The sequence below is a fragment of the Podarcis erhardii genome (assembly GCF_964252035.2).
Source record: "Podarcis erhardii genome assembly, chromosome: 10".
NCBI classification, from domain to species: Eukaryota; Metazoa; Chordata; class Lepidosauria; order Squamata; family Lacertidae; genus Podarcis; species Podarcis erhardii.
Window position 1 is genome coordinate 46,828,733 of NC_138500.1, and position 27,181 is coordinate 46,855,913.

The following is a 27,181-nucleotide window of genomic DNA, read 5'->3' on the forward strand; positions in this document are numbered from 1 at the left end:
TACGATGCACCATACTCTTTAATGCAACTAACATGATTCAACTTTTGAAGTACACCAGTTTTGCATTTAGCTTTCCGTTGATCAGAAATACAACACACTCTATATAATGTTTACACCCAGCCTATTAGGTCAAACGTATATATATGTGTTTGTTTTTAATACCATGTTTTTAGTACTGTAAATTGCTCAGAGACTCTTTTATTGCAAGAAGTGATTTATGAAGTCGGTGAGCCTAACCAAAACATCTAGAAGCAGAAGCTTGTAGGCATAATAGCAACTAAATGAAGAAGCACCACGTAAAACAAGGGCTGCATGCCTGTGGAAGCCTTTCCAGCAGCTAAAGGTTCTGGTCAAGCAATTATTTGGGATGGGAACAGAATTCAGTTCCCTCTGCTCCCCCTTTCTTGCCAGCCCGGAAGTTAATAGCAGCTAGCTATCATTTTAACTTTTGTAAACAAGGAGAATTTAGCTTTGCTGTTATTAGAGCAGTGCCAGAGCATTCTGTTAGCGACCCTCACCAGAAGGAAATTGCTCTGGAGACACCTTCAAAACACTGCTACGAGATGCAGAAATGCACTGTGGAGCAGAAGCAGCCCATAATGCTACAAACAGTGCCTGTTGGGTGTGCATGTTCCAAAATGGATTAAGAACAGCAAACAGGGTTAAGATGATAGGCATTCATTCTCTAACTTGGGGGTCGGCAAGGCTTACTTCTGTGGGCTGGGCCGGTGCAGTGCAACACCAAAAATGGCTTCTGCACATGCCCAGACGCCAAAAATTGCGCTGAAGCCATTTCTGGCACCACAGACATGCGCACACACAATTTCCAGCGTTTGGGCATGCAGAGAAGTGACTTTTGGAGCCGCGGAAGAGAGTTCTGCTTTAGAGCAGTGCATGGGGACTCGCCGAGCAGGCAGCTTGGTTCGGGGGTGCCTCGTGGGCCGGTTAACCAGCCCATGGGCCTTAGGTTGTCTACCCCTGCTCTAACTGCCTGAGGAAAACAAAAGCCAAACAGCACTTACTAGAAACGAATGCCACTTAAAACACAGGAGTACAAACCAGAATTACTTGATATATATAGATAGATATAGATATACAATTTAAAAATAGGTCCTCTAATTTTAAAAAGCTGGAAAAAGTAAATATAACTGCATTACTTTTGTTAAAACAAGAGTAAAGAGTCATACTCTTTGAAGCTGCAAAACTTCCACTAACACTAAATATGTTCTATCTAAATATATTCTAAAAAAAGAAAAGACATAGCAGAGCATGAAACATCCAGTTATAGAATATACTTGCTAGGGTGGGAAAAGCTGCTTGGCATGTGGACTCTTCAGAGTCAAGCTTTGAAGTTTGGTAGTTGCAAGCGGGGAGGTATTTTCTTTTACCTGTAAAACAGCAAAAACAGGGGGGGAACAACATTGGTTGTTGGCCAAGCTTATAGCGGGGGGGGGGGAGTATCGCTTTAAGTAAGGACAGAGAGAATACGGTAACATGAGCAGTAGCCTGGGCTTTGGACACTATATAACAGGAAGCTTATAGCGGGGGGGGGAGTATCGCTTTAAGTAAGGACAGAAAGAATACGGTAACATGAGCAGTAGCCTGGGCTTCGGACACTATATAACAGGAGCATTTACACTGCGCACTTTGTAGACTGTGAAAATCTATGGCAGGCACTAATTGTCAAAGGTGTGGTCTCCAGCTGCCCACTGCCACCAAATGAGAAGGAACCTTTATGGGTGGTAACCATGTCCCAGCCTCTGTTTGGTGTGCAAGGTATTCCAAGGTAGGATATGTAAGGTCTATGCAGGTTCTGGGTCTTAAGTGGATGCCTTAGGGATGAGGGAGAATGTGCTTTGCCACGCTCTCCCATATTGCCACCTGCACAGAACTGTGAGTGTCAACCTTACGGCATCTACTGCTTGCTAAGGACCCTGCTCAAGCTGTAAGTATTCAATTCTATTTCTCACATGACCAGAGCCATACCCACTGCTCCACATGGCATTTACAAAAAGACGTGGTCCCTTAAAAGTGCAATTTTCTCGCTGAGCTTTATCGTATCCCTCACCCACCAATGGGTAACAGTAATCCTAGTCAGTGCTTTGACAGGAGGCCAGATAAATTCAGTTTAAAAGCTCTGCTGTAGCAGACCAAAGACCTACCTTGTCGAACATCCAGTTTTCAAAGTTCCACAGCAAATGCTTATTCAGAGCAGTACACAGCCATCTAGTAGCGACTGCTAGCCTTAGCCTTCTATCAGTTCCCCAAATCCCCTTTTAAAGCTGTTTAAGCTGGTGGCCATCACTATAATTTGCGTAATTGGTATGCATTCTTACAAGTGAAAATAAACGCACTGCATAAAATATTATATACGGTATCTTATCTACTGATAAATGCTTCTTACCAAACGTACTTTTGAAGGACTTGAGCAAACATCTTGAAATGTAGATTGCCTTTTGAGTCCACCCGAAGTTTCCTCTGCAGTACCAGCCGGTTCAACAACTGCATCGTCAACTTCCATTTTAAGAGAAACAGCAGGTTCCCCTTGATTATTTCCAGAATGAGAAGCAACGTCACACGTGTCATTCTCTTGCTGACTCTGCCAGATCTTCTGAGGTGATGTTTGCTCGGAATGTGCATCTTTCATGAACGCTTTTAAATGTGTTTTCCTGTGGAAACTCTTTTTCTTAATGACCGCTTGGAGTTTGTCTTCTTCAGCAATAATATAGACTCGGCAACGTCCTCTAGTGATAGCTGTGTATACATGCTGCCAATTCTGGCGGGGTGTATCACCAACAACATATACAATAGTATTTTCCTCAGAACCCTGAAAATTATATTGAGAAAGAGCTCTTGAATTAAACTGTTTAAAAAATGCTTACGGTTGGGTCCAGATTTAGCCATCTATAGAGAAGGTTCACTGAAATAGGGTCTTAGTTAATAATGACTAATTTAAATCCCACTTGTTACTCTAACATGGCTAAGTCAAAATCCAGCTCTAAAAGTTTTACAATAAATTAAGGAGTCTAAATGCTTCAAGTTTTTTATTTTTTCCTTTACAAAATTAAATAAAGCCATTGGCTTCGCCTGTAATTTCTACCTCAGAAGCAACAAACAAAAATAGACAGGACTAAAGTAAAATTATTTCTGTCTAATTCCTATATAGGCACAAGTTTAATTTTCTGAATCATGTGGTCAGGTCTTGCCTCTTCCTTGGCTTCTTACTTTTCCACACTGGCAGACACACACCTCTTTCTAGATTTCAAAAGTTACTTTCTACTATGGATGCTGACTTCTCAAGTTTATGTTGCAGCAAGGCCCGGACAACATGATGGCTCTCATCGAAGCTTCTTTCTACCACAATCCTCTAAGCTGAAGAGTTAAACTCCGTCTCACAGCTGTGATAGTTTTGAGAAATAAATGTTGCTGTTTTGAATTATGGTATTTCAGCAATGACCCCACAGCTTACCTGAAATGTGTGAATAGTTCTGGCCCAGGCATGCTTTATCTTAGAGTGTTTCTGGAGGGCTTTGTAATGCATGACATACTCAGGTCCATCAGTTATGCCAATAGTCAGGAAACGGCGACCATTGACTTCCTTATCCTAGAAACAGAATATGCAATTTCACTGTTTTTCAGTACAGCATCGATTTGCCAGCTGGGTCCTTTACCTTCAAGCAGTCCTTCCACTAGGAACCCAGCCGTGACATTCTCCTGATTACAACACAGATGCAGAGATTAAGCCCCATCTGAGAATTGCCTGATCCTCCTGTACTTTGAAGCCACACATCTCATTTTATTTAAATGTGTTAAGTTTTCCAGTTCACCTGGCTCCTTCCATTTAAGTGTTGCCTCCTTAACTGAGAATCAGGCACAGAGATTTATTTATTTTTAAGTTTCTAAAAGCAGGCTGATGACAAGTTTTTTTCTGCCACCAAACAACTATTGGATCAATTGAAGATTTGAGCCAGTGGATACTCACATAGCATCACAGTGCCAATTAGATTTTGATAGCAAGGCTATCACAGAAGCAGAGGATCTTCCATAAAGAAAACCCCACGACTTCATATCAGCAATTGCCCCTTTTTACACCTTTCTATGATATTGAGGTATAGTACATTGCATCTCTGTCATGGTCTAGAGGTTGGCTGCAATTAATCTTGATTAAGCTTGATTTTACTGCTTGGTTTCTTTAAAGCAACAAATAAAAACCATAACAAATAACTTCCCCGGACAAGAATTACATAGGCATGTTATCGGACATCAAACCTTGGCTACAGTTTGTGGCTAGTGAAAAGGTAGCTTAACCACAAGTCCCGGTTTGGATGACACAAGAATTCAGCACGGGGTGGGAATAAAAGAGAACACAGGAGCCAAAAGGTTGCAAACTCCTTCCTGGGAATGTACCCAATTGCATAGTCCCACAACATGCAAACCAGGCCACTGTAATGCCACAATTTCTGCTACTGTGACTCTGAGATCTTTGAGCAACCAAATATAGATGCAGACTAAGAAAGGAAGCAGCTGCCTTTTCATGTGTGACCTGGAAGGCAGGGGGAAATGTCTCTTCCTTCCAGGAAGAGTTCCGAAATTCATTGATCATTCTACAGCGTACTTGCCTCTTTAATGAAGAATATTTCTCCATTGCACAACCGCCTATCATCGTAACTGTTATTACGGTCATCATCAGCATCAGCATCACGACCCGAGACACGAGCTTCCCTTCTTGAGCAGACTTTGCAAGTGCAAGGATCAGAACTCCCAGCGCCTTTCGCATTCTTTGTGCAAGTAACGGGGTCCATTGCGATAAGATCTTTCATATACGCATTCCTTGTGGAACAGATTTTGTCACCAAGCCTAAATTGCAGCCGATTTTTATGGTTTCTGAATCAAATTGAAGCAGAGGTCTAAATTAAATTAAAGTTTCAACAAGTCGCTCTTTCGGTTATGGCATTAATGACTGCCCAACAGCTCCCCAAAGTAATTTCCCTGGCTTTGATAAAGAACACGCAAGAAAGGATGTTGGGAGGTTTGCTAATAGATTTGCCAGCTTTGCTGCATCAATTAAAGCTAAGCTTTAAAAAAAAAAAAGTACCTCCTGGGAAAACAATAAAACAGCATATTTCTTAGGTTTTCCTTCCAGTTTATTATGAACGCAGTTAAAAACAATAAAAAACCCAAGCACATCCCAATTTTAAAAACAATGTTCTCATGTCAATAAGCTGGCAAACTCATGGATTCTGGACTTTACAAATGTCTGCCAGTACACAAAGAACTAGAAATAAGGACCTTTTCACACAGCGAGAAACACTGCAGTTGTGAGTGGGACTCCTATGATATGCTCAGTACAGCATTGGAGTGATGTCCTAAGTCCATGCAAGGGGTGAACACAGCCATATTGTAAGTGCTCCGGCACTTGTTATGGTGTCCCATTGCGCCCGAAGTGGTTTAGTCATGCTGGCCACATGACCCGGAAAGCTGTCTGTAGACAAACGCTGGCTCCCTCAGCCTGAAGTCAGATGAGCGCCACAACCCCATAGTCGCCTTTGACTGGACTTAACTGTCAAGGGGTCCTTAACCTTATCTTACCTTACCTTACCTCACTATACAGCACAAACTGCTTAGGGATAACCTTGAACATCATACAGTGAAAGCGCTTCAAAAATGTCATACCGCGTTGTGTGTCCCGAGTAGTGCTTACAGCAGATTTCATTTATGATGTCACAGTCCTTCCTAAGATAAGAAGAAAAAACTTTATTAGTTTAATTGTGAATTTTATACAATAGATTTAGAATAATAGAAGCCAATTATTTTCAGTCCCTGTCTTTAACCAGCCAGTGAAATAGCAAACGTTTGCTCCCTGCCAGTAAATCACTTCCAGAGTTATTTGCTCAGACAGAAAAGAACTTAAACAATTAACACTGGCACAAAGAAAAAGGCGAAACAGCTGAAGTAAGGGTTTTTATCCTTACTTTGAGTACTTTGAGTCCTGTGAGGATAAGAGAAGATATCAAGAGCTGCTACAGTCAGTCTTAGGAGTCTCAAAAGCTCAGAGGGCAGTAAGTGAAGCAGAAGAACTGCAGACTGGTCACAGGAAAGGGTAGCTATCTCTGTTCGCAATAAATGACAGAAATACATATATGCTCTAGGAGCGAGAATGGTTTATCATTTAAGCTATTATGGTCTAAGAATAGACCACTGCCCAATGAAAAATACCAGTGATCCATACCTTACACCTATGACAATGATGGGTTTACAATGCACACATGAAGATCCATTAACTGTAGGAATTGTATACAATACACTATACCTCTCCCTCCTCTGTGCATACTGCCAACATCAGGTGATACACAACTTTTGCCCCATTTATGCAACATTGTCCTCATATGCAAACACCTTGGGTTTTTTCTCCACCAAAGTGAATGGCAACCATTCATTGACCTAGGAAGAATAATTGGGTGTACTCGGGCATCACTTAAGTCAACACTACTCCTGTTTTGCCTCATCTCAAGAGAATTTACTTCATATGCTCTGTGGGAGAACTGAGCCAACTGCGAGCTCTGCAGACTCCACAGTCCTTGCGCAGAAATTACCGTATTTTTCGCTCTATGAGACGCACTCTTCCCCTCCTAAAAAGTAAGGGGAAGTGTGTGTGCATCTTATGGAGCGAATGCAGGCTGCGCAGCTATCCCTGAAGCCAGAACAGCAAGAGGGATCGGTGCGCACCGATCCCTCTTGCTCTCCTGGCTTCAGGGATAGCCACGCAAAGCCTCTTGAGCGCAGCCGGAGCGCTCCTGCCTCTTCGCTCAAGAGGCTTTGCGTTACTTTCTTGTTTTCCTCCTCTAAAAACTAGGTGCATCTTATGGAGTGAAAAATACGGTAACCCTAGGTCCTCTCTAAAAAACTGGCTTTATACAGACACACACAAAAATCCTTCCAATATACCATAATGGAAAGAGAGATGTGACGGTGTATCTTGATAGTATGATATATAGTGCCAATCAAGAGAGTACTGGAAAATAAAGAGAAAGCAAGCATTTGATTTACCCTCTTCTAGTTTCGCTGAAGGCACTACAGTAAGGTACAGATGTAAAGCTGTTCTTTCCTTAACCATTGTTAAGACAGCAAAGTGGAAGGGCTGTAACTCAGTGGTTGCATGCCTGCGTTGCATGCAAAAGGTCCCAAGTTCAATGCCCAGCATCTCAAAGTAGGGGAATGCCCCGTCTGAAACCTTGGTGAACTATTTGGGTAGTGCAGACAACACTTATGGTTCAGGATGCAAGGGCAACGCATTTTCTCCTCTCATGAGAGTATTACCCCCTCCAACCTCCGGCATCAGTTGCTGTTAGTGACCATGTCTATTCAGCACTAATCAGAGCTAACTCTTAATGGGGTTTTGAAAACAGTCAGCCCAGGGACTCCACATGCAAAGGAACTGGGGAAGCAAGCCTGTGATTCTGCAATCAAATCCCAATTGCTTCTCCATGTTTGACGGACGGGCAGTGTCTGTTCTACAACGGTCAGCCAAAGTTAGCCCACATCTGCACACATAAAAACAACAATATTTTATTATTTATACCTCGCCCATCTGGCTGGATTGCCCCAGCCACTCTGAGTGGCTTCCAACACATATAAAAATGTCAGACATTTAAAAACTTTACATGGCTATTACCTTCTGAAAGCAATGAACTGTGACTGCTCAGGATCTTGGAGTCCTGGCCCATTTTTAAGCAAAGCTTCGATGGCATACTGCAAATCTGATAACAACACAAGAAAAACTGGTTACAGAACAAGCAACTGAAACCAAAACCACTACAGTCCACTGTGAAATTGTTGGTTACTGACTGCTAGGAGCCATAATACTGCAGCCCCTGGGCTGTGCTATAGCCTGTACACGCCTTCCCTGCGGCCACTGAAGATTGCTCAGCACTCACCCCACCCCCCATCAAGCTGGCAAGTGTGTTTGCAAAGCTGTCAGGGAAGCAGGTACACAGCAATGGCTCTCCCCATCACAGCCCTGCTACTCTCAGCCCACACAGCTATTTATTATTTCACTTATGAATCATTTCCCAGGAAACATCCCAAAGCAATTTAAACAGCACACACACAATTTCTAATCCAATGCAGATAAAAATCTCCACTTACAAGGCTTTGGCTGTCTGGGGAAAGTGTGATTGCCAGCACCAGACAACAGGGAAGGAATACAATGAAAATCAATTATATCCCATCGTACCCACTGTGTATGCATGTGTAAGCGGGAGAGGGTGGGCATCCCAGTGCATGTGCAGCACTTGGGCCAAGAGGCAGACCACGCCTGGCCTTTCAACAACTTAGGATAGGCTAGACAAGTTTCACAAAGCTCTAGGGCAGGGGTGGGGAACCTCCAGCCCACGGGCCCAATGTGGCCCAGAACAAGTCCCAATTTGGCCCAGGAAGCTGTTTTCACAAAACCATGACCACCTGCCCCACGTCTAATGCCCGGTGCAAGACAGGTAAGAGATGCAGCAGGATTGGCAGCACCAGTCCCTGCAGGGTTGTCAATCACTCAGCCAATTCCTGCGGCAGTCCTGTTCTCACTGCTTTGAGAAGCGCCAGACTGGCCAAGTCCTTTTTGCTGCAATTCCCAGCTGGCTGTGTGGTGCATGGAAAGCTCTTAATCAAGGGGATACTGACAGGTGGGCGGAACAACCCACATGCCAATTGCCTGATGTCATAATGATGTCAGGTGACCGAAAGGTAGATTGTCAGACCCACCTGCCCCATAAGAGTGGGGCCAGCTAATGATTTGGCCTGCTGGGCCAAAAACTTTTGCAACAAATCTAATTGCATTCGGTGCAATGTTGAAGTTGCTCTGTGCTTTGTCAAGGAAGGGAGATAAGCCATCCCAGTTAAGTACATCATGGATATTGTGCCCGAGGTGGGTGGGTACTAAAGTGAGGTCTACACAGCACCTGGTAGCTGATAGCATGCAAAACTGCTGGCGTAGGTGGCATTTCTTATGCAAGAAGGTAGATTTGCTGTGCCTCAGCTGTTTTAGCGCATGCTGTCTTGCTTCAGGAATTTAATGTGTGTCAGTAAACCATGACAAAAAAAAAAAAAAATAAGTAGACCGTGCAAGGCGGAAGGCATCCTATACCTATGCTACCCAGTAGCTAAATCTAAATCTGCAGCAATAAAGCATGCATTGGATATTGTGCAGCATTTAAGTAATTTTATTACGAAAGTTTGAAACTCACAGTGACCAGCATCTCCAGGAGGTAAAACAACAAAAATAAATTTCTTCTCAGCACTTGGCACTGCCCACATTTTGTTCTCTTCCGACATTCTGAGCACTTCATCAAACTCTGGGTATATCCGCTTAGAGATTCTGCATCCAAAACAAAGGAATAAAAGCGTCTCATGCTGCCCGCGCGACAGGATTGTTTTCCTTATGGGAAACATCATTTAATTTTTAAGCGAAGAAGCATAATTTCATTTCATACACAATAACTCATACAGATTGCACCCTCCCCCATTACACAATATGTTTATGTATAGTTATCACACCATGCATTCCCTAAAGAACTAGGTTCGGTTTGTCCCAAATGCGGAACTAAATTTCAAACAAACATTAATGGGAAGTGTTTCAAGTAGGAGGCTGTTTTTAAATACAGTGGTACCTTGGGTTAAGTACTTAATTCATTCCGGAGGTCCGTACTTAACCTGAAACTGTTCTTTTTTAAAAAAAATAATATTTATTACTTTTAGAACTTACAAAAAGGAAAAAGAAGAAAAAAGAAAAAAAGAACAAAAAAGGAAAAGACAATACAATACAATATATAATATAAACAATACAAAACAGAACATTAACCTAAACAAAACAAAACAAAAACAATTTAAAAACAAACATTGTACCATTTCAGTAGTCTATCTTTCATACCCTTGTTTCATCGACCTCCTCTCACCTCCCTTTTTGTATTCCACTTCTATTAATTGTTTCAGCAATTCCTTTCCATCTTTCTCTATTTTCTGTCATATAAATATCTTAACTTATTTTTACCCTTATTTTCCATTAATACTATAATGCTTATTTATGCTTAACTCCTTATAACATTTCAACTAAAGCCATAAGATTTCATTCCAACATGTTTCTAACACTCAGTAATTTTACAATATTTCTATTTCTGAAAATAAACTTTAAAACTTTTTCCAATCTTCTTCCACCATCTCTTCTCCCTGGTCTCGGATACTGCCAGTCATTCGTCAATTCCAAATACAGTGGTGCCCCGCAAGACGAACGCCTCGCAAGACGGAAAACCCGCTAGATGAAAGGGTTTTCCGTTTTTCGAGGCGCTTCGCAAAACGAATTTCCCTATGGGCTTCCTTCGCAAGACGAAAACCCATAGGGAAATCTCCGGGACAGCGGGGAAGTGCAGCGCGTCTTCCCCACTGTCCTCGGACCTCCTCCGAAGGCTGGCGGTGGGGCGGAGAGACCTTCTCCCTGCGCCAGCCTTCGGATGGCTGTCCTGAAGACTTGCGGTGGGAGGAGGGTTTTCCTTCCCACCGCCAACATTCAGAATGCTGTTCTGAATGTTGGCGGTGGGGAGGAAAAACCCTCCTCCCACCGCAAGCCCCGGGAACAGAAGAGAAGCGCTGCGCGCCTTCCCCTCTGTTCCCGTACCTGTCCGAAGGCTGGCGGTGGTGCGGAGAGACCTCCTCCCGCCGCCAGCCTTCAGAAGGCTGCTCCGAAGGCTGGCGGCGGGAGGAGGTCTCTCCGCCCCACCGCCAGCCTTCGGAAGGCTGCTCCAAAGGCTGGCAGCGGGAGGAGGTCTCTCCGCCCCACCGCCAGCCTTCGGAAGGCTGTCCTGAAGACTTGCGGTGGGAGGAGGGTTTTCCTTCCCACTGCCAACATTCGGAAGGCTGTTCTGAATGTTGGCAGTGGGGAGGAAAAACCCTCCTCCCACCGCAAGCCCCGGGAACAGAAGAGAAGCGCTGCGCGCCTTCCCCTCTGTTCCCGTACCTGTCCTGAAGGCTTGCAGTGGGGAGAAAAGCCCTTCTCCGCACCGCCAGCCTGGCAAGCGGTTTCCATAGGAACGCATTAATTGATTTTCAATGCATTCCTATGGGAAACCGTGCTTCGCAAGACGAAAAACTCGCAAGACGAAAAAGCTTGCGGAACGAATTAATTTCGTCTTCCGAGGCACCACTGTAGTCCATCAACCTGGTGATCTTCTGTCCGAGGCTCTTAACTCTTTTTCAAGTCCCTTCTGTAGGTCTTCTTCATATTTATACATGCACTTTACTTTGTCTTCTACTGATCTTGTTCTTATTTTCCTTCCTTTAATACTGATGAGCAGATCTCGGGGAAGCTCCAACCTAGCAATGCTTTTATTCCTTCTCGACAGGTCAACCAAATCTCCATGGTTAAATCTAAAATCCATAAGGTATTTCAGGACATGTTTCAAAATTCCTCCAAATCCAAAGGCCCCCACAGCTCCAATCTCCTCATGACCCAAGTCCAAATCCCAAAAGTCAGTAAATCCCTGCATGAAGGGATCTGTCCAACTTTCCTTCTCCAGTCCAGGCAGGGCTCCGATCCTCAAAATCTGACTTTTTCTAAAATCAATCATAAAAGGCCTCAACTTATAGTCCTCAATTTGCCTCTGTAAGGCTGGGACTCCCACTTGTATTACTTTAGGTTCAACAACAGCTACTTTCTCCTTCGCCTTCTCAACAATTTGCCCTGTCAAAGTAGATTCCTGTATCAGATCCTGAATAATTTCTGTATTGATAGCCACTTTTTGTCCCAAGTTAGTCACTTTTTGTCCCAAGTTATCAATTTTAGTAGTCATGACATCTGTCTTCTTGTGGAGTTGTTCCAACGAGTGACTTATCTTGCATAATGCAATCACTAAAGCTTCTTCTGTCGACATTCTCAAATAGTCCAAGGTCAATCCCTGATCCTCACAGTCTCTTATCTTGCAGCTGGTTCCCCCAGCTCAGCTCTTATAACAGTTTCAAAAGCTCCCTCTAGAGGGAAACAGTTTCTATTTGTGTCAATCCTTTTAAGCACAGTTCAAACAGTAAATATAGTTTCAATTTTCAGTTACTTTTCCTCCTTTTTAAACACAGAAGAGGACAATGGAAACAATATATTTCTCTTATTTAGCTAACTGTCAAGATATGTTCTATTCACAGCCAATGAACTTCAAAACGTCAATCTTACTGGCAGAACCCTTTCCAGGTTCAGAGCAGTGGTGATTTAATTTTCAACACTCTCTCCTGCAGGCTTGCGCGATCCAAAATTTCCCCCCTCTTCTCCTGCTTTCAAGGGGGGTTTAATAGTTTTAATCGATGGAAGTTTAATCCTTTGCAGAAGAATTTCCAAGACCTTAGCTTGCAGCGTCTTTGCTTCAATCTATTTACAAAAGGGAAAAGCGGACTTCCTGTTTAAAACCTTCCCGTTTCGGTGCCAAATTAAGACATTTATAGATCCAATTTTCCGTTCTACTCACGGGTAGTTGTTTAAAATCGAATTGTCCACAGGAAAAAGTCAGTGCTCTCCGGCAACAGCAATGCGGCTTCACTCTGTGAAAGAAGCAATCAATTCGAAGCACCGCACCGCTCACCCCACGTCGCTCCGGATCCCCGAAACTGGGTCTCCCCGCGAGTAGGGGAGGCGCAAAAGGTGCCAGCCGAATCCCAGGTTCACAGGCTTCTCCCGCCTGTGATTTTTAGTGGGTCTCCGCCTTCGCCGTGGCGGCCAGACCCTGTTTCCACGGAGTAAATTCCTCCCGATCAGAGGAATTCCGCCATTGCCAGAGGCGCTAACCCAGAAGTTCCAACCTGAAACTGTTCTTAATCTGAAGCACCACTTTAGCTAATGGAGCCTCCTGCTGCTGCTGTGCCGCCGGAGCACAATTTCTGTTCTCATCCTAAAGCAAAGTTCTTAACCCAAAGCAATATTTCTGGGTTAGCAGAGTCTGTAACCCGAGGTACCACTGTACAAGTGTCCACACATGCATGAACACACACACACACCAACAATATTCAAAAGGTTTGGGTTCCCCCCCCCCCGTTGTTCCTAGACAGAAATGTGACAGTGATAGGCTAAGCTTTCTAAGCATGTTACACATCTCCAGGCAGAAGTTCAACAGAAACTCCAGTGCAACACACAACTCAAATATCGCTGTGAAGAACAGAGCAGGTTGTGGCAATCTGTTATCTTCCTGTATAAGAGGAGAAAGTTGTCATGGTGCAGTCTGCATGGTCACCACATGACAACAGCAAGGAGGGCAAGTGAAGCTGCACAAGTGAGCAGGATGGCACAGCAAGCAAGCAAGAAGAAGAGGAGTTTGGATTGAGTCTCAAAGCGACTAACATTCTCCTTTCCCTTCCTCCCCTACAACAAACACTCTGTGAGGCGAGTGAGGCTGAGAGACTTCAGAGAAGTGTGACTAGCCCAAGGTCACCCAGCAGCTGCATGTGGAGGAGCGGAGACGCGAACCCGGTTCACCAGATTACGAGTCTACCGCTCTTAACCACTACACCACACTGGCGTGTGGTACAAGCAAGCCTTCCCATGTCCCTTGAGTCACCACCACCACCTGGCAGCCCACTTGCATGTCCACATAATACAGAGAGGGAAGCTTGCGGTGAGCCAGCGGGTGCAAGGAGCAGGCAGGCAGCCCAGACAGGTCTGCAAGCACTTCCCTCTCCCATCACAATGGCCCCGATCCTGCTGCCACTGCTGCTCACAAAGAAGAGGGGGACAAAGAGGCAGCGGTCTTTCTCCCCTTCACCAACAGGAAGAAGCAGGCAGCATCGTGGCAAAAAGAGGAGAGAGGCTCGTTCACCTCTATTCTGTGAGTGACAGAGGCAGCAGGGATCTTAGGATTGGGGCAGGTTGTGAGGAGATAGAGAGGTCTGGGTGAAATGTGGGGGTTGGCAGCAAGGTGGGGGGTTGGCAAGCGCCATAAGCAGGGGCAGCAGCCCCACATTTTTTTCCAAAAAAAATAAATCCCTACCTTGTTGCATTATCCACAATTAACTGTGACTCAGCCCTGTGATTAGTTTTCAGTTCTATAGACCAGCCCCTTGACTGAAGGCTCTCAAAAATATCGGCCAGCATATTACCAGGCTCAATGCTGGGTAACTGCCTAACATCACCTAAACGAAGTACAAAGTTATATTTAACGAAATTAGCTGCATTGTCATCATTATCTTATTTATTGCATCTCTATCACACGCTTAGGTCTCTCCAAAGCTGTTTACAGTGATATAGAAGAACCCAACTGCTTCGGTCTAAAATACAGCAAAAGCTCAGAAGCGATATTGTGTGATTTTCTTAGGAAGGATTCCCCCCCCCCCATCTCTTATAGTTCTCCCCAAGTTGGGAGTCCAAATTAATATGCCAAGAAATTTCTGTGTGTGTGTGTGTGTGTGTGTGTGTGTGTGTGTGTGTGTTGGCACAATAGCTCATCCTGAGCAGTCTGTAAGGACCTAAGAAGAGCTCTACTGGATCAAGCCTGTTGTTATTCTGTCTCTCACGGCTACAATAAACCTACCATTAAAATTATGGACTGGTCGTTTCTTCGTCAGAGGGCAAACAGGCAAATTTAGCAGGGGATCAAATACTTTCCCCCCTCACTGTATGTATGAATAAATAAATATATTATTATTATTATTATTATTATTATTATTATTATTATTATTATTATTATTTTGCATGAATATAGCTCATTTCGAATTTGTCTTCATTGTTCACCAAAGCTTTACACTTACCAAGAATAATAATCTTCGCCAGCCGGGCATGCTGCAACAAGAGTTGTAGAACCCTGCTAAGCATTCTCACAGGCACCATACTTCCTTCGTCTACAACCAAGACATTTACTGAAGAAAATTTCCATGGATTGCGTTTACTTTCACTCCATTTAGAGAAACTGTAGGTAACCTAAAAAACAAAAACAACAAAAAAAATCCCATAATTTAAAATTAGCATTCCTTCAAAGAATGGTTTGGAGCATCAGAGTCGTGGGTTTGCTCAGACTATAGTTTGCTATGAAGTCTAAAGCAGCAAAGTATGGTTTGCACTTGGCCCTTCAAACTACAATCGGAAACCATGGTTTGAAGCTGGAAGGCCTTTTTGGGAAATGACGTGAAGAACAGCAGCTTTTAGGGAATCACAATAGTTTCAGTCCTCTCAAATAATGCCAAATATAATATTCAGATTAATAAACTGAAATGCATATGATTATACTACCAGAATATTGGAACGGTTTTAAAAATAATTCCTACCTGATGCAGGGTATAAGCAGGTCGTCCTGTTTTATCAGACAAGAGAGAAGCTGCTCTCCCTGTAGGTGCTGTATATAAAACATTTAAAGATTCATTTCTGCATTGAATCATGTCGGAAGCATGGCCGAAAGTATTCCATTCTTCAGATGCATCAAGGTCCGCTTCAAAATCTTTACAGGCATTTATAACTTCTGTATTTTCTCCCTCACTTAGATAGCAGAAAAGGTGGGTGACTATTGTTGTTTTCCCACAACCACCTTTCCCACTTATGATCGTCACTGGATTGGAACAGATCAGTTCTATAGCACGTTCCTGATCTGGATCTACTTCTACTTTGCGTTTCAATTCCTTCTCGGGTTCTTCAAAGTCGGAATCATGGTTAGAGTTTTCTTGCACACCTGAGGAATTGCCAGGCTCCTTCTGGTCCACAGCGCAAGGTTCCTCATCGTTTATTTCACTCTTAGCAAATACGTCTCTCAAGTTAGTTGCATGTGCACTTCTATTAAGTACTTTTTTCGGATTGGCACGCAGCCGCCATGGGGTTTTATTTCTGAGCTCGCGTACAGAAGTTGCAATTTGCTTTTCAGAATTGAACAAATGGGGAAGGAAAACAAGCTCTTTCTCAGTAACCACAATTTTTTCATCTTTCATAAATTTAATCGATTCCCAGGCATGTTCCACGGGCATATTCTCTGATACCATACGTGTCAGTTCATGCTGTTCTTCATATGTATGTCCCATTTCTGCACAGCTCTGTTTGAGCTTTTCATATACCATTAGTGCATTCTTCTGCAAATCGGGAATCTTCTCAAGAATATGTCTGCACTCACGTATGGCCTTCCAAGATGCCTCACCAAAGTAAGTATGCAGCTCTCTTTTCATTATCTTTCAGAGAAAGCAAAAACCTGTTATTTTGACACATGGCATTTTTAACAGTACTCTATAAAGTTAGAAGGCATGCAACCTTCCATCAGCTTTGGTGCACTATTTTCAACCAAAGCAAGCAAGTTCAACAGAAATTCCAAAAGCCAATTCCAGTGTTGGCCAAAACATTAACATGCAACGAAGTAGTCCCTTAGTACAAAGACTTCCCCTCGCTCTTCTCCCCAACTCCAACCCATCTGCTTCAGAGGGTTGGCAGGAGGGGAAAAAACCCAGAACAGATTTAGGGGAGGCACAGAAAGAGGAGGGAGGGGGAAGTTCTGTTGCACAGCCAGAGGTCTTTGCACTAACAGAACTACTGTAATGGATCCTGCCCTAAGACTACAATTCTATACCCTGCTACACAAGTCCTATAATTTCCAACTGGGGACAGAACAACAACAGCTAAAAACTAGTATTCACGGAAATTAAAAAAAACCTAATGAGCAGAGGGCTGCTAGGCTTAGGAACAAGAGGAAGACTGATTGGGAACAGCTCCAAGGACTTTGTTAAGCTTGCTAAGAACGCTGGGATTAAGGTGGCAGACACCAAGGACAAGCTGTGTCCTTGGTCCAAAGGCGGCTGCAGGACTTGCCAAATCAAGTCCAAAGGCGGCTGCAGGACTTGCCAAATCAATTCTACCATTAGCAGGTATATGGTATGATGATACTCATCTGTATTTCACTGCTAAACCTGGATCAGGAGAGGGTGTGACTGTTCTAAACTAGTGCCTGGGTACAGTAGTGAGCTGAAAGCCTACAAAGCAAGAATGAATCCTGTTTAGAGCAGGCATAGGCAAACTGGGCCCTCCAGATGTTTGGGGACTACAATTCCCATCATCCCTAACCACTGGTCCTGTTAGCTAGGGATGATGGGAATTGTAGTGCCCAAACATCTGGAGGGCCCAGTTTGCCTATGCCTGAGATAGAGACTCTGCGGATGAGCAGTGTCCAAGTCTAGGAGTTCCCCTGTTTTGGACAGGGTTGCACTTCCTCTGAAGGAACAGGTGCATAATTTTGGGGGTGCTCCAAAATCCATCTTTATCACTGGAGGCTTAGGTGACCCCTGTGACAAACGGTGCCCATTATCACCTTATGCTGGCATGGCAAACTTGACTTTTCCCTGGCCATTGGGATTGATGCACCACTAACCTCAGGGTAATGTGCTCTACTCTGCGTGGAGCTTCCCTGGAAGCCGCAGCTGGAGCAGAATGCTGCAGCCAAGTTGCTGAGAGAAGCACCTTGATGTGCACATATTGCACCTGTGCTGAGGGACCTGCACTGGCTGCCGATCAGCTACTGGGCCACCTTCAAGGTATTGTTAAATACATAAAACCCTGAACATCCTGGCACCAGGTTACCCGAAAGACTGTCATGTCCATGTATAGACCTGTAAGATCACTTAGATCACCTGGGGAAATTCTACTTGTAGCCCTGCATCCTACAGATCATCATAGGGTGGCCATTTTCTGCTATTGCCCCTATATTATGGGATACCATGCCCTCTGCCATAAGTGAAGCAGCAACCATCAGTTGCTTCATATAGCTTGTAAACACATCGTTTTTCTAGGCCCTTCTTCCCTGACTCATAAAGTTGGGCCCTGTTTTATGTGTCTGAATCCCCCAATTCCTGTTTTATTGGCTTCTATAGCCTTTTATTATTGCTGTTTTATTGGTTCTAGGCTGCAGTTTAGGTTTTAGTGATATTGGTGTCTGTGTGTGTGTGCACTGTAGACTGATTAGGGATTTTGAAAATATTAAGCATAGAATCATAGAGTTGGAAGAGACCACAAGGGCCATCGAGTCCAACCCCCTGCCAAGCAGGAAACACCATCAGAGCACTCCTGACATATGGTTGTCAAGCCTCTGCTTAAAGACCTCCAAAGAAGGAGACTCCACCACACTCCTTGGCAGCAAATTCCACTGTCGAACAGCTCTTACTGTCAGGAAGTTCTTCCTAATGTTTAGGTGGAATCTTCTTTCTTGTAGTTTGGATCCATTGCTCCGTGTCCGCTTCTCTGGAGCAGCAGAAAACAACCTTTCTCCCTCCTCTATGTGACATCCTTTTATATATTTGAACATGGCTATCATATCACCCCTTAACCTCCTCTTTAAACTTTTAAATAAATAAATAAAACAACTTTATAGTTGGTGCAAATCAAGCCTCTTCTCTCTCTTTGGATTAGAATGCAACCCAGCTGTACTAAAAGAAACTGAGGTATCTGCCACTAGGATAATGGGGAAATGAAGTGAGGACCTCGTTTCCTCTTTCCTGTTAACTAGGTCTTTGCTTAGAGAGGCCAAGCTGTATTCAGGGAAGAAGGCAACTTTGCTCTTCCAACAGCTCCGGTATTTGGTTCATGCAACAGAAAGAAGAAAACACCCAGTCTCTCCCTTTGTAGCCGCTTGCTTCAATGGAGGAAAGTCAGCCGCTAAGGGAGACAAGGGAGACCTGCCTTACGCCGGTTTTGTTCATGCACAGATCCGCAGTCTCTTGAGAACATCTGGTGAAAGCACCAAGTGTACATCCTTGCCTCAAAATTCCAGCAAAAGCATGGAAAAATCCCAAAGCTAGCTTTTGTACATGGGGTTCTTCTAGAACGCTTACGAAACCATTACATCTAATCTTGTTCAAGCCATTTTAAAATCTATTGTTGTACAGTATGACTACAATTCAGCTGACTTGAGTTATAAGTTGTTAAGGGGGAAAACTGAGTCCCAATATCAAATGAACTACCATCCTATTATGCTTTTTTGTTGGCATCCGTCTGTCTCGAGAGACAACGGAGCCCAAGTCAAACGTCTGTGTTAGCAGCACCAAGGTGAGCCGTGTGTCTGGAGGTCCTGGGCTGCCCAGGCAACAATATTAGTTTCTTACTTCTCCGAATCCAAGTTTCCATGGCTCTTCCCTCAAGATCTTATCCAATGTTGCCAATGTATAATCTTCATCGTGTATTTTGCTCCAGTCCAACTTTTCAATGCAACAAGAAACAGCTCGTGGCAGAAGCAGTGGCATTAATTCCAATATAATCGGAAAGGACAAGGCTACTAGTACAGCTTTCCCTGCAACTGTGGAACCAAAATACAAAAAAATGCTATTTATAAAAATCAAAGTCAGTATGTTTTATTGCAATTTCAATTTAGCATGGCTAAAGATTCCTCAGGCACAGTTACTGAAAGTAGTTCCAAGCACTGCAATCTCATATACGTTGGGTTGCAATCAAAGGTACCCTTCCTCCATTGGAGGCATCTTTGAATCCATCCTGTGGACATTTGTCATCCATTTCTTACTTTGTGGCAGCTTACATAGATTTCTGAAGCCGAGAAAGCAGCATTTGAAAGAGAGAAAGAGAGAGAGAGAGAGAGAGAGAGAGAGAGAGAGAGAGAACGAACTGCTGCTATTTATGAATGAGTTGGGACACTGTTTGAAAATATTAGCCAACTCCTGGTCCAAATATAAAGTATCTTGGCTTGTTAAGTCAAGTTATGCATAAGTCCTGTGCGCCCTCACACTGAGTTCTTGCATTGGCTCCTTCCACATTAGCACGATGCAATTCAAAACTTCCAGGGTTAACTAAAAATAGCCGAAATTGTGAAATTGTAGTGATTAGGCTTGGAACAAACCAGGATCTGAAACAGCACTTTGACACTGTTTCAGATCCAAGTTTGTTCTAAACCTGGGAACTACCATTTCTTGGTTCAAGACGCAACGGGAAACTTTTGTTTAATTAATCCAGGGAGTCCTCAACTGCTGTGTGCCGAGAAGGGAAGAGGGAAGGCCAACAAAATGACAGAAGGCACAGGTGCATGCGTTTCTCAGTTTAATAAGCCAAGGCAGTTTATGTCTGAACCCAGCCAATTTTAGCACAGGGAATCTGAATACAGTCACTCAACAAGCCAGTATAACAGGGTTGTAGCTCCTGGAAACTCAAGAGCAGCTACAAACAGAGATTCACTCATTCTATGGGTGTGCCTGGTATGTTCTGAATGTAAATACAGGAATAGCCAGCATAGTGTGACCCTGCTACTGAAGTGTATCCAAAGGCATGGACTTACACTGCCTTTAAAAATAATAATTTTCTAAAATAATATTATTTTAAAATTCCTTTAACGTAATAAAACTACAACTGATCCAGGACACACCTGCCAGACTGGTGACTGGGAGCAGCCACTGGGACCATATAATACCTGTCCTAAAAGATCTACATTGGCAGCCCAGTATGTTTCAGAGCACAGTACAGTCTTGGTGCTGACCTTTGAAAGCCCTAAATGGCTGGGCTCAAGGTTGCCATCTGAACTAGCCAGGTGTTTAACTGACAATCAATCACAGTCAGTCCATCATTTGGAAAATAAAGACTTTAGAGCCGTCTTGCCCCCAAAATGGCAACTAGACATTCTGTTTTGGTGGCTGTGACCTTGCTTTAAGGGGCCATTTGGCACCTAGTTTATATATCTGAGTTTCTAACACTGCCTCTGAGCAAATGATGGAAAGGAATGCAACCCTTAAAAAGTATTGGCCCCACCTCCAGCTGATAGAAAAATCATCTTGTCCAACCATAGATTTTGGATTGTTTTTCCTTATCGACAAGCACAGCTTCCTTAGCCCTTGATATAATGTTTGAAACTGTTACAAAACATTATTTTCCTTATAGCTAACCTAAATGTTGTAATGGCCAGTTTGTAGCTATTGCTTCTTAGGCCTACACTTCGATCTTAACATAAAAATACTTCCTTTAAAAAAAGAAAAGTTTGAAAAATGATACTGAAGTCTATCACTACCACTTTATAAACATATAAAAAAACCTGAATTCCTATCTGATTTCCGTATAAAGTTAAGAACAGTGAAGTAGCCACTATAATAAGAAACAATTGAGTATTACATAGTTATACTTACATGACTCCTTAACATAATGAAAAATGTTAAAGTTTTTGGTATCTGTACAAGTTTGACTTTGGGTATTTGTAGATATCGCTCCTTCCTGAAGTTTTGACTCCTGAAACTGTTTCAGTGTTTGTTCAAGATGTGCAAAGTTTAGAGAAGACTCTTTAGGAAACCATTTACAGAATGCATGTTGAAAAAATGGTGGGACACCACATTCTTTAAAGAACAGTGAAATAATATCTTTCCCTACTTCAGGCTGCAGAAAATAAGATGGGTAGCTCTTCATATAGTACTTTGATTGAGACCGCGTAAGTTTGGCATTCACTTTCCACCAGGGATCAACCAATGGAAACCGTCCAATCACTTCGTATGTCTTTTGGGATGCTTCCTCCTGAATTATAACTGAAATGGTTTAGAAAAGGATTGTCAGTACAATAGTCAAATGTGCTGGTACAATATTATTTCTAGCGGGTTTTTAAAAAACAGTCAATGATATGGCATGGGGGTGGTCTACTCAGATATAGGCTTTCCTAGAATACACAGGTTCCACCAATAATTGTTGGAATGCAGAAAAAATTGTGCATAAAAGGGCAATCAGTTTTGCAAGAAGTAACCTATCAAATACATGAGGCAAAATTACAGGGTAAACACAATTCTTCTCTTAACATCCGACTTCCACTTTTCTCACATATAGGACCAACTCAGAAAAACCTGAAATAATGGTTTCCCATTACAGTTGTACCTTGGAAGTCAAACAGAATCCGTTCCGAAAGTCTGTTTGACTTCCAAAACGTTCAAAAACCAAAGCACGGCTTCTGATCGGCTGCAGGAAGCTCTTGCAGCCAGCCAATCAGAAGTCGCAGAAGCCCCGTCAGACATTCGGCTTGCAAAAATAGTTCACAAACCGGAACACTCACTTCCGGGTTTGTGGTGTTCGGGAGCCAAAACGTTTGAGAACTAAGCTGGCTGAAAACCAAGGTATGGCTGTATACGAACAAGCCTAGATGGGTCTCAGGCTCATATGCTCTTCCTCTCCTCTCCTCACATGGAAATGCAAAACACTCATCTTTAAGCAAACTATGTTCCTGGTTACATCAGAACTCTAGGAACTGAGGCTTGTTAGAAGCCAGGGTCGAAATACAGATTCAGATCTTGGCTTGCTTTTAAAAGATGTACAATAGTCTGTTTTCATAAACAATCTCCCCTAGATTGTTGCTCACCAAAAAACATTCTACAGTTTATGTTTACCGCAAAGGCCAGCTGTGTAGAGCCCTGAGTAACTAGAAACATATGAAAGTTCAAGCCTACTTCCACGCACATCCCAAACAACTATTTAATGTTGTATGGATTGTGCTTTCTTCATGAAAAGGAATGTATGTATGTACGTACCACACTTGAGTGAAAGGTACACTTGAACTACAGTATGGCGTAATGTTTAGTGTTGGACTTATCCCAGTGGTGTCCAAACTTTTTTCAGAGAGGACTCAGAGAAGTGAAGGGCCATGGGGCTGCCCAAAGGGCCAACCAAAGTTGACCTTTTCTTAGGATTGAAGTTGCTGAGCTTTTTTTATTTATTTTACCCCAAAGTTGTTGAGCTTTTTTTTAGGATTTTTAAGGATTTTACCCCAGGAAATAAAGCCATGAAGCTCATGATATAACCTTGGGCTAGTCACTGCCTCTCAGCCTTATTTACCTCACAGGGTTGTTACGTGGACAAAATGAGTACAGAGAGAACCATTAATCATTACTCTCACCGCTTATGTAGAGCCTTAACAGCAAGAAATTTGAACCCAGATCTCACAGAGTCCCCAACTGCTCCTTCCAAGGCAGCAGTAGTGCAAGCTGAACGTAAGGCATCTAACTCACTGAGTGCCTTGGGCCAACTGATACCTCTTGGCCTAACGTACTTCACATGGGGAGAACCAAATATGCCACTTTGAGCTCCTTTGAGAAAAGAGTGGGAGATAACTGCAATAAACACTTTCAAAAGCAAAGTGCCCACTAGAAACAATGGAATTAGGAAATGAACACAGGCCACGGAATCAGTTCTGCATTTGTTGGCAAACACTTTGCAAAATCAGGAAGAAGAGCAACCGCTATACATGACTATGCAAAAGGGAGTCCCATGCAGTTGAATAGGACTTGCTCTCTTTTAAGTGTGTATAGCATTACAGTTTTGAACTGCAAGGGAAAAAATAACAAATCAACAATTAACTCTTTTGCAACGTAAACAAATAGTCCCGTGGCACCTGAAAGGCTACCACTTTTATTACAGCAGCAGCTTTTGTGGGCTAGGATTCACTTCAGCAGATGCACCCAGGGCTTTTTCCCCCCTTCCAGCTCTCCAGAACTCAGTTCCGGCAGCATCTCTCAAGTGGGCACCCTTGCCATTCTAAGAGAACGAAGTTCCGTCACCTCTTTCTCTAGAAAAATAGCACTGGATGGCAACAATGAGTTGGCAAGAATGGGTGTGGAGAAAGGTCTGAGGTAACTGAAATGCAGGAAATACCACACTCTCATAATGACGTTAAATGTAAAAATAACTACGGCGATTCATTCACACACAGCATGGGTGGGCAATTGCCCCCCCTCCAATTCCACCCTGACCCCTCGATTCACAGTTTTCATTTTAAAAAAACCCAAAAGTTTCTACCATTTGTAGAACCTGAAATAGGAGGCAAAGGTACAGGCACTATTCCAACTACAGTACTCCCTTTCAGCCTTTTACTGGTCTCCCCACCACCAGGAAAAGTTTCCTCGGACGCCCATACAAGTCCGAGGTGCTGCTGCTGCTGCTGCTTGTGTTAGCACTTAAAGTGGTTTAAAAAGTGAAAGACACACAAACGCCAAGCATTTCGATTCCTAAAAGGCGTGGGGTTTGTTTCCTGTTCATGCAGAGGCGCTTCCCTGTTTCTTCCAGCTACACGAGGTGAAGACAAGTTTCGGGTCCTTGCCCCTCGGACTGCTAGTCCCAGCCTGGCCAAGCGCCTCCACAGATGCAAAGAGGAGGGCGAGCCCTGCCCAGCGGGTCCGCGGGGACTTGCGCCACGCGGACGGACAGGCAGGCAGGCAGGCAGGCAGGCGGGCGGGCGGGCAAGGCAGCGAAGGCGCGCGCCTCCCCCGGCTCCTTACGGGTCTTGCGCGCTGGTCTGTGAAGCGGCTGCTGGTTCGCGCCACCGAAAACATCTTCGAAACCCTCCGGGTCCGGGTCGTCGTCCTCGTCGCTCTCTGCATCTTCGTCCTCGGGAGCCGCCTTTCCTTCCTCCGTTTTCAGCGGCCGCAAGAGCCCCCAGACCTCGAAAGAGCGACTCTGGCCCGACCGGCGGCGCTGCGCCATTTTTCGGAGTTCCCGCCTGGGCAGCGCCTTCCTCCGCGCGCAGCCGCTGCTCCGCCTGTGAAGATGCGCGGCCTCTTCCGGCCTGTGGGGCCAAAAACAACAACAGCAAGAAGCGCCCTGTTTCCGGGTGTGCGCAAGAGATTGCTGCTAGCCTCCTCTGCTTGCCCATGATGTGCCTGCGCAATCAAGATCAGCAAAGCAACAGTGCGGTTGGTGTGAGAAAAGCACGGAAGTTGCCTCAGTTTTGGGAGCGGTGGCTGTGCTTAGCAATCTTTCGCAACAAAAGCAACTCGCCTCATTAGGTTCGAAGCGCTTTTATAAAGGACTTGAGCTTTATATCAAAGTCCCGTCCCCTCCCCGCGCAGAGCCACAATTCCTAGCCCGCTTAAACTACAGATCCCAGGATTCTTTAGGGAAAGCTTTAAATATATGTTGGGTATCCAGCATGTGGCACCTTAAAGGTAAAGGGACCCCTGACCATTAGGTTCAGTCGTGGCCGATTCTGGGGTTGCGGTGCTCCTCTCGCTTTATTGGCCGAGGGAGCCAGCATACAGCTTCCGGGTCATGTGGTCAGCATGACTAAGCCGCTTCTGGCGAACCAGAGCAGCGCATGGAAATGCCATTTACCTTCCCGCCAGAGCGGTACCTATTTATCTACTTGCACTTTGACGTGCTTTCAAACTGCTAGGTTGGCAGGAGCAGGGACCGAGCAATAGGAGCTCACCCCTTCGGGGGGATTTGAACCGTGACCTTCAGATCTACAAGTCCTAGGCTCTATGGTTTAACCCACAGCGCCACCCACGTCCCTTAAAGACACCTTAAAGACGAATAAATGCTGCAATCGTTAAGCCTCATTGAATTCGATAGGACTTATGAGCAGGCATGAGAAGGGTTGCACTGCTAGTCTCAGAAGTGGCTTGAGTTGGCCATAAACAACCTGAAATGAATGCTGGGTTGACGGTTATGCATTGCTTTTACATTGCTACAAATTCCCTTGCGCATACTTGCAAAAAATTAAAAATAAAGCTCCAGCCCTATACAGAGTTACTTTTAACTTTTAACACTGAATTTAGGGAGCTTACCTCTTGAGTAAACATGCACGACATCACACTTCCATCTATTAAATAAAGCTGCAGTCCTAAATATATTTACTAAGGACAGGACCATAATAGTTATCACTGGACACCAATACTTATTTCAGAAAAACCATGCATATAATTGCACTGTTGCTGGACCCACCTCGACTTTTTGAGGGGCCCCATTTGCTGCTCCGCTTCTCACTACATTTGTTCCTCTGGTCCTGCACTAAAACCATGTGCAGAGTGCTATCCTATTTATGTTCACTCAGAAGTAAGCCCAACTATGTTCAGACACACTTACCTATGAGTAAGTCCCATTGAACTCAGTGGGGCTTACTTCTGAGTAAGCATGTATTGCATTGTGAAAACATTGGCATTATTGATAGTTGATTTCCTTTCTGTTTCCATAGCATTCGCCTATTCATTCTTAAGGAAATCAGCCCTGAGTGCTCACTGGAAGGACAGATCGTGAAGCTGAGACTCCAATACTTTGGCCACCTCATGAGAAGAGAAGATTCCCTGGAAAAGACCCTGATGCTGGGAAAGATTGAGGACACAGGGAGAAGGGGACGACAGAGGACGAGATGGTTGGACAGTGTTCTCGAAGCTACCAGCATGAATTTGACCAAACTGCGGGAGGCAGTGGAAGACAGGAGTGCCTGGCGTGCTCTGGTCCGTGGGGTCACGAAGAGTCAGACACGACTAAACAACAACAACAATATGGCCACTCTGGGCAGACTAATGACTGCCTCCCTTCTTGCCTGTATTTTGGCAAATAAGGATGGCTTGATCATCTCCACTTGACTGGCTGCTGCAGAAGCTGGCAAATAACTTCATCGGAAGCCATGTTCCATGCAAATGTAAGGTAAGCATTACACTTACCAAGAGAATAGGATAGCATGCAAAACTATGAGTTCTTTCTGAGGTGGAAAGAAGCTAGCAAAAATACCTATTGCAAATGGGCAAAGACACCACTGAGCAAACATCAAAAGGTGAATATAACAAAGCCTGCTTCTTTGCAGGAACTATTTTCATACAATCTTAACCGTTTTGGACCTGTCAGAAAAGAATAATAGAATTGCAGAGTTTGAAGGATCATCTAGTAACAGATCACCACCAGCCAGGTCCCACAACTTCAACATTAAGCTTTCATTTCACCCAAACACATCAAATTCAGTGCTAGCCAGTGTGGCAAATGGTGATTCATTAGTTTATGAGATGATCATTCATAAACTTGAGATAATAATGTTAAATTAAATCATTCTTTAATTTATGGGAAATAATATTCCTACCTCATAAATCCAGGAGAATTGCTTTATCTCAAATGTGCTGGTAAAGATGTGCACATGTCTCATCCCCCTTGACATTTATATTAGCTCATCATCATGGCAGAGACCTCTCAAAATAACTCCCCAGAATGATAGCTTTGGGGCTGGCACAGAAGATAAATCTAGTAGCTGTAAAGTTAGAGGTCAGGGAATTGATGTTATAGGTTTGAAAGGAGCAGACATGCGCTCCAAAATGCTTGCTTAATTTCATAGGTGCAAGACAAAATGTGCCCAAAATGATTTCTTATTTCCCCATCGGAAGGTGCCAGCCTTATTCCAAACGCCTGCTGGGTTGCTTTATTAGTCTTAATCAAGTCCCACCTCGTGCCAATAATTCAAGAGGCCAGAGAACTCAAAAT

General features: G+C 43.9%; 1 protein-coding gene across 2 annotated transcripts; it reads right to left on the reverse strand.

The window, feature by feature from the left end:
* On the reverse strand, positions 1-24,434 carry HELB (DNA helicase B). 2 transcript variants are annotated; one of them, XM_081877862.1, is made up of 13 exons: positions 24,211-24,434; positions 21,091-21,480; positions 19,075-19,265; positions 15,277-16,161; positions 14,764-14,932; positions 14,007-14,148; positions 9,237-9,367; positions 7,673-7,757; positions 5,674-5,733; positions 4,620-4,884; positions 3,470-3,604; positions 2,414-2,827; positions 1-1,388 (listed from the first exon to the last, which is right to left on the reverse strand). In XM_081877862.1, the coding sequence occupies exons 1-13, from the start codon at positions 24,413-24,415 to the stop codon at positions 1,299-1,301; spliced, it is 3,162 nt and encodes a 1,053-aa protein (XP_081733988.1). In that variant the 5' UTR covers positions 24,416-24,434; the 3' UTR covers positions 1-1,298. The 2 variants fall into 2 exon arrangements, with proteins under 2 accessions (XP_081733988.1, XP_081733987.1); XM_081877861.1 differs by having other exon boundaries at positions 2,405-2,827.
* Positions 24,435-27,181: the final 2,747 nt, after the last annotated feature.